The sequence below is a fragment of the Octodon degus genome, unplaced genomic scaffold (assembly GCF_000260255.1).
Source record: "Octodon degus isolate 3935 unplaced genomic scaffold, OctDeg1.0 scaffold00037, whole genome shotgun sequence".
In the NCBI taxonomy this organism is placed as follows: domain Eukaryota; kingdom Metazoa; phylum Chordata; class Mammalia; order Rodentia; family Octodontidae; genus Octodon; species Octodon degus.
Genome location: NW_004524613.1, coordinates 1,885,547 through 1,897,208, shown reverse-complemented (window position 1 = coordinate 1,897,208; position 11,662 = coordinate 1,885,547). Strand labels below are relative to the sequence as shown.

Here is an 11,662-nt window from a genome sequence, read left to right as displayed (position 1 = left end):
AGATGATTGTAAAACTTTAAAAGAACATTGGTTTTAGGCACATTGACTTTAAAAACATCCTATTAGTGATGATCATATTAGTTATTAGTTAAAGCAGATCATATAACAGCTCTACAGACTGGTGACTAGTCTGAGCAGCTTGCTTTTCTATATGCTTTAAAATTTAACCTCTCCTTCTGGCTTTACCCATTTGATGTGTACTATGATGTAGTCAACAAACATATGGAGCCTCATAGTGTGAAGCTTCAATTAGAAAATTTTCTTGAACTCCACCCACTACCCCTCTGCCATTGAAGAAGCCACAATGAGCCTCAGAGAATTTCACAGGAAGGGAGAAACCCTACCCACTGCCCCTCCACCACTGTGAGAGCCTCAGTCTGGAGGAACCCTGGTGCCTAGCTCATAGCCCTGCACTGAGGGACAGGCAGCCAGCACGGGAAGTGCCCAGGACATGTCAAACAGAAGGAACCCAGAGTACATGCACTCTAACAAGGGGAAACACTTAGCATACAAACTTCTAATTTACAATCAGTGCTGTTATATAACTATAGACCTAGTTCCTAGGTCTGAAGTATAAAATCAATAGTTACCACAGTTTGTCATTTTCTAAATTATGCTTGATGCTGCCATTAATGCCAGTTGTTCTACTTTAGTTAGGATGTCATATCTGTTGTAATCAGTTGTTCTCCCTTGTGGAACACTATTGGGAACCCTTAGGGTAATAATGTTACCACAGCCTGATACCAAAAGACTCGCGACTGAGTCAAATAGAAACCAATATCCCACTTTTTCGGGGAGGTAGGATCTTGAGACACCCACAAACAGTGAATCTTCTACATACAGAACACATCCCCGAAGTACAAACTTTTCCTGGAGAAGCCTTGATACTAGTGATACAGCTACCTACTACCAAATTCCACAAGGATCATTACAGAAAACAAAATAAGGGCCAGCCAAATAACTCAGCAGATTAAAGTGCTTGCAAGCAGGTGCAGGGGCTGGGGGTTCAATCCCAGGGCCTGTTGTGCTGGCCCTGCTCCTGGGGCATGCCAAGAGGGCAATTGAGACCAGGTGTGGTTGCACATGCCTGTAATCCCAGCACTTGGGAGGCTGTAAACAGGTGGATCTCTATGAGTCAGATCTAGTAGTGAAACCCTGAACACCCTATAGACCCATCCCTAAAATACAGAAAAAAAAGAAAGAAGACAAAAATAATTTTTGTTTGTCAAAAAATTTCTGAAATTATAGCAACTACAGTAAGAAAACAAATCCAGGAATTCACAGAAGAAATCAGATCAGAAATAATCTCTCAAGGGCCAGAGAGATGGCTCAGTAGAATAAGCGCTTCCCTGGCAAGTGCAAGAGCCTGAGTTCAATCCCCAGTTCCACAAAAAAGAAAAGAAAAGAAATAATCTCTCAAGTAAAAAAGAAATGACAACCATAATGAAAGAAGACATAGATTAAAAAAATGCAAGAGCATAAAAAATGAATGAACAACACAGAAACAAATTATAGTGGATGAAACAGATTCAAAGAGATGTCCAGAGAATTACAAATTTCACTGAAAGCCAGCAAAACTACTTCAATGAAACTGAAGATAGACATTCAGACCTTAAAGATGGAATTGCAGAAAATCATGAAAGGAAAGATCTCTTAAAAATAACAAGGGAGGGTCCGGGGAAATGGCTCAGTAGGATAAGCGCTTGACTGGCAAATGCAAGGATCTGAGTTCAATCCCCGGTTCCAAAAAAAAAAAAAAAAAAAAAAAAAAACAAGGGACCAGGAAATAACACTTCAAAAGCTATAAGATGATGCAAAAACAACAACAACAACAACAACAAAAAATAACCCAATATAAGACTGATAAGTGTCGGACCAGCCAAATAGCTCATCGGATTAAAGTACCTGCAAGCAGGTGCAGGATCTCCGGGGTTCAATTTCTGGGTCCGTTGTGCCAGCCCCAGCCCCAGGGCACACTGAGACAGCAATTGAGACTGGGTGTGCTGGCGTGCACCTGTTTTCCCAGCTCTTGGGAGGCTGTGAACAGGCAGATCACTACAAGTCTGATCCAGTAGTGAGACCCTGAACACCATGTAGACTGTTCCCTAAAATACAAAAATTAAAAAAAGGACTGAAAGTGTTAATGAAAAAGGAAGAGTCAACTCAAATGACATCAAAAGACTATTTGAAGAAGTAAAAATAGAAAATTCCCCAAGAACAGGGGAAGAATCTGACACATAGATAAATGAGGCACATAGCACTCCAGTTAGCTATAACCAAACTAAATCTACACTGAAACATGCAATAATTGAGAACCCAAAAATTCAGCACAAGAATAGAATACTAAAAGCTGTTTTTTTTTTTGTTTTTAAAAAAAACCCACAAGTCTTTAATACAAAGGAAAGTCCATCAGAATCATGGCAGCCTTCCCAACACAAACCCTCAAGTCAAGAAGAGCTTGGAGTAAAGTACTTCAAGTCCTGAAAGACAACAACTTCTATCACCTTTATATGCCCTTTTTATGCTGAATCACTCTAGGGGGCACCCTCACCCCCCTCCAATGCCCCAGGGTGTGGAATCCCTGAGAAGATCCAGCTAAACTTCCAACATTCCAAGTTGACACAATGTAACAACCACCACAGCCATTATGTAAATAGCCTCAATTCACCAATCAAAAGAGACAGGCTGGCGTAGTAGATTAAAAAACAAAATTGAACAATATGCTGTATACAAGAAACACATTGACCTCAAAAGGAAATGCATAGACTGAAAGACAAAAGATGGAAAATAAAACTCCATGTAACAGGAAGCCAGAAAAAAGCAGAAATAGCTATTCTGTGTGCAGACAATGTGAATTTCTAAGCTTCCATTCCATGTTAGGTGACACAGATGTGCTTGCAGAGTGCACAGTAATTTACTTTATTTATTTATTTTTTATTTATTTATTTTTTTGGCGGAACCGGGGTTTGAACTCAGACTCTTGTGCTTGCCATGGAAGCACTTATTCCACTGAGCCATCTCCCCGGCCCCCAATGTGAATTTCAAGAATGATACAAAGAGACAAGTTTAACACATACTTATTAGAGGAAAACTTCAAAAGATGAGATAACGATTATGAATGTATATATACCAAATATGGGTGCACCCAACTATGTAAGATAAATGTTTATAGACATGAAAAATCAAATAAGCAGTAACACAATTGTAACTAATCATCTTAATATCCATTATCACAAAGAGATTAGATCAACTACACAAAAAGTTAGCAAAGAAATAACAGAACTGAACCAAACTTGTGAACAAATGGACTTAGTAGACCTTTATAGAGTATTTCACCCAACTACATCAGCTGCACAGGATTTTCTCTAAAACAGACCATATACTAGCCAATAGAATATGCTTACATAAATTAAAAGAAATTGAAATTATCCTATGTATATTATCTGACTGTACTGCAATGAAATTGGAAATTATTGACAAAATAAGCTGCAAAAACTCCTTAAACACAAGGAAATTAAACAACACCCTCTTGAAATGCCAACAGGTCACAGGTGAAATTAAAGTAGAAAATAATATCTAAAAAATAATATCTAACAATACTCTAAAAATATCAAACATAAATGCAAATACAACTTACCAAAACCTATGGGATGCAATGAAAGCAGTCATCAGAGGGAAATTTGTAACAGTGAATTCTCACATCTCTGTTAGGAAAAAAGAGAGAGAACAACCTAATGCTGCACCTCAAGCTTCTAGTAAAGAAGAAGAAGAAAAAAAAAAAAACAAGAGCAAGTCAAGCCCAAAGCCAACAAAGCCAGGAAATTATAAAGATCAAAGAAAAAAAATTAATGCAATTGACACTAACAAAACAATAAAAAGAATAAATGAATTGAAGAGTTGTTTTTTGAAAGAATAAATAAAATTAATAACCCCCTAGCCAACCTTATCAAAAAAAGAAAGAACTTGAATTCATACAATAAGGAATGTAAAACATCAAATCACTACATATCATGGGGAAATTCAGAAATTCATTAATACCTACTATGCAAATCCTTACTCACATAAAATGGAAAACACAGAAGAAGTGGACAGGTTCTTAAGACATATGAATTAACAAAACTGAATCAAGAAGACATAAAATTCTGAATAACTCAATATCAGTCAATGAAATTCAAAATGTAATTAAAAATTACTGACAAAAGCCCAAGTCCTGATGGATTCAAAGCTGAATCCTACAAAAATTCAGAGATTTAATGCCAATACACCTCAAATTCTTTAATGAAACTGAAAAGAAAGCAGTTCTCCATGACCCATTCCTGGAGGCAAGTATCACCCTGGTACCCAAACCAGAGAAAGACCCAACCAAAAAGTCTCAACCATAGGCCAATCTCCCTAATGAACATAGGTGCAAAAATCTTCAGTAAAATATTGGTAAACAATGCAGCAAATCATCAAGAAGATTATACCCCATGCCTAAGTGGGATTCATCCCAGGAATGCAGGGATGGTTCAATATACACAAGTCAATACATGTAATATATCATATCAACAGAGCCAAAGACAAGAATCATATGATCATCTCAATAGACGCAGAAAATGTTTTTAACAAAGTCCAACATTCATGCATGATAAAGAGCCTACAGAAAATCAGAATAGATGGTGTTTACCTCTGATAAAAGCTATCTATGATAAACCAACAGCCAACATCATACTAAATGGACAAAACCTGAAAGCTTTCATTCTAAAATCAGGAGTAAGACAATGATGTGCCCTATCACTATACCATTTCAATATAGTTCTGGAAACATTAGCCAGAACAATTAGAAAAAGAGAGAAATAAATGAAGTAAGGATAGGAAAGAAAGAAGTTAAATTATCGCTGTTCACAGATGATGTGATACTCTACATAGAAGAACTCCTAAAACTCCACCAAAAGACTTCCACATTTAATAATCAAATTCAGTAGTATAGAGTGATACAAAGTCAACTCTTCAAAATCTATAGCATTCCTGTATACATACACCAAACATACTAAGAGAGACATTATGGAAAGCACATATTTTATAATAGCATGCAAAAAAAAGAAGAAACAACTATGAATCAATCTAACAAAGGAAGTAAAAGATCTATACATTGAAAAATCCAGTACTCTAACAAAAAAAAAAAAAAAAGAAAAGAAAAGAATTGAAGAGAATTTTAGAAAATGGAAAGGTATTCCTTGCTCCTGGATAGGAAGAACCAACATTGTGAAAATGGCTATATTCCCTAAACAGTTATGCAGAGTCAATGCAATCCCAAGCAAAATACCATTAGCATGCCTCACAGATCTAGAGAAAGAATTCCTCAAATTCACATGGAACCCAAAGATTCCTAGAGTAGAAAAGGCAGTCCTGGGCAACAAAGGAAAGGCAGGAAGTATCATAATCCCTGACCTGAAATTATACTACAAAGCTACCGTGATCAAATCAGCATGGTGCTGGGAAAAGCAAAACAAAACAAAACAAAAAAAACCCAACCCCCCCCACAAAACAACAACAAACCCAGACCTGAGGATCAATGGAACAGATTAGAAGAGGCAGACACAATTAAAAATGACACTCACCCACCTTTGACAAAGGGGCTAAATATGTTCACTGGAAGAAAGATTAACAAATGGTGCTAGAAAAGCTGGCTTTCCGCATGCCAAAGGCCAAAATTAGGCCCATGTCTATAACTGTGAACTAAGCTAAAGTCAAAATGAATTAAATATTAAAACAGAAACACTAAATTACTGAGAGAGTAAGCCAGTAGAAATCTTGAAGACATAGGGGTAGACAAAGAGTTCTTGAAAAAAAAATCTGCATGAGAAATTCTTCAATCAACAACTGTGATCTCATCTTATGAAAAAGTTTTGCATATCAAAAGAAATCAACAGAGTAAAAAGAAAGCCCAGGATTTGGAAAATATTTTAGCCAACGGCTCCTCAGACAAAGGATTTCTATCTAGGGCTTATAAACAATTTAAGAAAATCAGCCCCTCAGAGTTTAAAGATCCAATAAAAATGTGCATCTGTGATGAATACATCTCATCTGAAGAAATACCAATGGCAAATAAATATATGAAAAAATTTCATTTAAAAATGACACTTGGCCGTTTAAAAAAAATGACATTTTGTCATTTAAAATGCAAATTAAAGCAACACTGAGATTCCATCTCACTCCAGAAAGAATGACTATCATAAAAAAAATCAACTAATAACAAATGCTGGCAGGGGTGTGGGGAGAAAGGAATGTCTCTTTACTGTTGGTGGGAGTGTGGCCTGGTAAAACCATTGTGGAAAGTAGTGTAGAGATTCCTCAAAAAACTAGAAGTAGAGGTTCCATTCAACCCAGCTCTTCCCCTTCTAGATATTTTTCCAAAAAAACTGGAAACATCACAGCACAGTGATATGTGTGCACCCAGGTTTATAGCAGCTCAATTCATTGTAGCTAGATCTTGGAAACAACCCAAATGCCCATCAGCTGAGAAATGGATAAAGAACAAGTGGTATTTGTACACAGTGGAGTGTTACTCAGCTATAAAGAAAGATAAACTTGAGGCTTTTATAGGTAAATGGAGTCAACTAGAGACAAGACTCATTAAGTGAAATAAATCAAACCTGCATGTGTAAACATTATGTTGTTTCCCTAGTGTAAGAAACTGAAAGAGTAAATAAAATCCAAAAGGTACCATAGATACTGTGAAAAAGAAACTGCTCAAAAGGACAGAACAAGTGGAATGGAAAAAAGGAGAAAAAAAGAAAGGAAAAAAATATATATATTCTGAACAACTAATTTGAAGACAACAGTGTACAATACAATAACCATTGTTGCATTCCTATAATCTTGTTTAGTGGCATTCTGTGTCATTTCTAATGTTTTTCATTATTTTTATTCTCTCTGAAAATTAAAAAAGAAATATACATATATGCACAAGGTAGCTAAGATAATTGTATTATTAATATCTGTTAGTTTATTGAAAAGAACAGTTAATAATTGATCAATTTTCCATGCCTATGTCTGGTAACCTGAGCAACTATGTGGACAATAATATGCAGTATAACAACCATCTTTAATTTCCTGTCATTGAAATTCTGTATCATTTTTATTGTTTTAAAAATTCTCTTCAAGCGTCAGCCAAATAGCTCAGTGGATTAAAGCGCCTGCTTAGGCGGATGCAGCGGCCAGGTTTGCTCCCCGGCTTGCGGTGCTGGCCCCGCTCCCAGGGCACACTGAGAGGGCGATTGAGACTGGGCATGGTTGTGCAAGCCTGTAATCCCAGCACTTGGGAGGATCGCTACGAGTCTGAGCTACATAATGAGACCCTGTAGACCCTGTCCTAAAATACAGAAAGTTAAAAAAAAAAAAAAAAAAAAAAAAGAAGAAGGGAAAGAAAAAGAAAAGTACAAAAAAAATTCTCTTCAAAAGAAAAGAGTTGGGGATATAGATCAGTGGCAAGGTTATAAGTTCAATTCCTACAACCAATAAAAAAGAAAGAAAAAAGAAAATTTTTTTGCATGGTCCAATAAATTTCTTATAAATTTAATCAATTATGTAGGTTATATTAAAAGTGAAATCAGTACCTATAAAATAGCTCCATCTTCTCAAATAGTGTTTCCAATATAAGACACAAATATCCTACCAACTAAAATTTTATGATTTGAGGCTACATATAAAATGATTGATGTATGAGAAACTGGGCTAAGTTTGTTTCAGATCATGGGAGAAATCTGCTTGGCTGGCCCCGTCCCTCCTGTCAGTATCAGAGGTAATGTCTGAGTTGGGGTGCTTGTCTATGTGCTTGTCATTTGCACGAGAGCGTATTTGCTCCACGTCAGCGCCTAGAGCAGACATCCTTTAGTCACGTGTGTGCTGTTGGTTCAGTTGTCAGCATTTTCCATTTGCAATACCAACCTCCAGATTCCATATGTATGAGTTAGTCATCCTTTTTAAATCCATCCTTCAAAAATAATTTGAAGAATAGAGCAACAGAGTATGCCTGATAAAGAATTATTTAAAAAAAAAAATAGAATGTGAGAGTAAGGTCAGTATAACTACTAATATTATGATGTGGGATAGTCATTTTTAAACTAGATTCTTTTGAAAAAATTCTCCATAATGATAAAGTCCATTGTGTACAAGTGAAATGCCTTCTGCTCGTATGGCTGCTTGTCATCTGCTGCCGTATTATTCCACATTTCTCCAAGTTTCTTTGCAACATCACCAATGGAGAGGGCAGGATGTTCTCTTTGATTTTTGGGCGATACTCAGACCAGAACAAGAAGAAAGCCAAAAGTGTAGGCTGTATATGCCTTTAACCATTTATCTCAATATGCACTGCTCAGGAAACTTGAGTCCTAAAAATTTTAAAGTTAGGCCACAAATTAGAAAAGGATAGATTTTTCTATATTGGGGTCTCCCATTTAGACAGAAAAAAAAGTGAGTTTCACATCTTAAGTATGAATTACCCAATTTATTCGAGTTTTCCTTTACAAAACTTTCATTAGAGTCATGTTTGTCTGCTTAGCAGTTTAAGGAAAAATTTGCTATTTTGTGGGCTTTGAGATTATCACTCTTAAAATGCCAGTGTTTTAAAATAGGGTTCTTCAAGCTTCCGTTCCTCCTCCCCTTCCTGTATTATGTCCGCAGCCTCCCTGGGCTCAGGGCAGCGCCAAGAGTGGCTGCACGGTCGTCCCGTCCCAGAATACGGGGTGCAGCAACAACCAGCTGCGGATGCATCCTTCACGTGCGCCGCAGGAAGCAGAGGACAGGGCCAGCCGAGCGACTCCGCCACCGCTTCTTTCCGGACGTGGCCCAGCTCACCCCTAGGCAGAGGCCACCCTGCTGCCGTCCCCTCACCTCATCGACTTCTTCCATTAAGTACGCAGAAGAAAACTTTTCCTCACACATAACCAGGAGCTCCCTCGTAGCCTCGTCACCAACGAGGCGAACACCTATAAGAGTGTAAGCGCCTGGGATTAGCTAGGGAAGCACGGCATGATGGTGCTATCTGCTTGCCAAGAATAATTAATTTGAGCCTAATCAGAATAAAATATTCAGACAAATCCTGTCATGAGAGAGTCTAAAAGAAAACAGGATTGATAGTCTGAAGAAATAAAAAGTAGGAGAAGAAATCACACCAAGAGACAGTGCCAAAAGGAAAGCTTGAATAGAATGGTAAATTTCATGTTACATATATTTTATAGAAATAAAAAGTGAAGCAATGAGCCAATGAAAATCAATAGAAAAATATATGTAAATATATATCTCCTTTATACTGAGATACAGCCCAAGTCATTTTATTGCTTTTTTATTTTATTAAGAAATAAAAACCAATGAGACAGTTTCAAAAAAGAAATTAAAATAGGGTTCTTGTGATTTAATACGCTTTTGTGATGGAGTGCTGTTTTGTTATATAATTTTAACTCGGATTCTTTCCATTTGCATTTGTTTATGTAACTTCAAGAGGAATACTGAACATCTGAGTCCTGGATGATACTAATAAACTAATTGCAGAGGTTTTAAATGTAAAAAAAAAAATGTATAAGTGAAATGAACTCATGAGCGGCAGTGGTATTAAGAAATGTAGTTCATTTAATTCTCCTAGGGACCTTAATTATGGATTGCCTGCTTCTAAACAAGATGGATTCATTCCATGGAACAAGATATTTCAGATTTTTTTTTGAGAAACCAGTCCTACTAGTGGGGCTTGGATTTTTTCCCCATCTTTATATCATACTTTCGTTTTGTTAATCAGGCCCTGACAGCTATGGAAGATAATGAGCAACTGGCTCTTGTGCAATATAATGTGAGTGTAATTATGATCAGTTTGGCTAATGAACAGCTCCTTCCAGTTATTGAGGAATCTAATGGTAGGTGATGTTTCACATTATATCATCTAATATGTGGGTGATGCAGATTTCTGTCTGTGGAAGATTTGAAATTTTTCTTTTTCTTCTTTCTTTCTTCCCCCTCCCCCTCCAATCCCCCTTCCTCGCTCCTCCCTTCCCTCCCCTTTCCCCCTTCCCCTCCCCTCCCCCTTCCCTCCTCCTCCCCTTCCCCCCCTTTCCTTCTTTTTTACATTTAGGCCTCCCAGTCACTGAATCTGAAGCCTTATAGACAGGTAAAAGGGTTTCTGAAGCTTTTCTTCTGTATTCAGAAAAATTCATGGTCAGTATGCAATTCCCTATGACAAGAAACTCATTTTTAAAACGATAAGCTGCCACTTTAACTGGTACAAAAATATTAAAATTTTATTGGTTGGGGTAACTAAAGAAAGACGCAACAGTCCCTGATCCTGTTGTCGGTCTGTTTAGAATTCTTTTTTCTTCATCTTGCACCTGGTTCCCGTTACTGCCTAGAGACCGCAGAGGGAGCTGCAGCCCATTAGTCACGAATGCTGGTCTCATATGTGCATCCCGTGCGCTGACTTACTGCCCTTTCAGTCTGACAGCAGTGTGACTTGTCAGCGAGACCCGCAGCAGCCTTTTCAGCAGCGACAATCCAGCTGGTCACCGGAAAACTTTTATATGGATGCGGTCTTCTAGCGAGGCGCTTTCCCAGGGCTGGAGATGTTATTCCACGACTTTGCCACACGGTGGTGTAATGAGTCTAGGGAAGAAAATAAACCCTTTGCATGTTTTCATGTGTCTGATAAGAAGCGAGGCTCTGTGTATTCAAAGTGGTTAGATAGATATATAGCTACATTCTCTTAATGAATAGAGTGATTTGTTCTAATGATGTTTGTAAATAGGATATCATGTCCGCATCTTGTACAGCAATTAACCACTAGGAAGAATGTATGCAATATGTTAATTATTGAAACTGTTGTACCAATTTGATTTGAAATTGGTACAATTTCAATGCAATTTCATTGTAAATTTCATTTACAATGTCTCATTGCTATTTGTTTATCAATAAAATTATGGAGGAAAAAAAGAATCGAGGCTCAAATGCACAGCATTTGCGAACACTAATTCAGAGGGGAAAGCCGTGCTTACTGGAAGCAGTTCACCTTAACTGTTTTTTTGCTACTGGGAATCGAACTCAAGCTTAACTTGTATAGAACTTAACCTTAACTTTTATGGAAACCAGTGGCTTAATTTAGCCAAGGAATTTTTTAGGGTAAGATTCACTCTTTCTACTTGTCCGTAAAACTGAGATGATAAGAAAAATAGCATTTGTAGGGTTTTACTGAGCTTATGAATTACCATAGAAGCACAGTGATTCCCACATCAGGTTTTAAGAGTTCAGGTTTCAAAGTTGGAATAATGTAATCCAGGAAGCCCTCAATCATCATCTGAGCGCCAGTTCAGCCAAAGCAAACCCTTCGGTGATCCAAACATCATGCTAACAGTATTTATGATATGATGGTCCTGCGTAGCATTGGCTTCAGCGAGCCTCTTTGACTTACCTTACACAGTCCCTGTTAAAAAGAAAATTTCTGATAGCACATTTGTATTATTTATAGAATTATTTAATTCTTATTAAAAGAATATTAATTCTATTTGCTAGAATTTTATTGAGAATTTTTGCATCTATGTTCATAGGGGAGATTGGCCTGTAGTTCTCTTTTTTAGTTGTATCTTTCCCTGGTTTTGGTATCAGTATAATACTTGCCTCCAGGAATGATTTTGGGAGGATTGCT

At 37.2% G+C, this 11,662-nt stretch overlaps 1 protein-coding gene across 1 annotated transcript in view; it reads left to right on the top strand.

Annotated features, from left to right (window-relative positions):
• Nucleotides 1–9,784: 9,784 nt before the first annotated feature.
• Nucleotides 9,785–11,662, top strand: part of Defb116 (defensin beta 116) — a 9,801-nt gene continuing 7,923 nt past the window's right edge. The window contains 1 exon segment of the mRNA XM_023714950.1: nt 9,785–9,887. Within this exon segment, the coding sequence (XP_023570718.1) occupies nt 9,785–9,887 (103 nt within the window).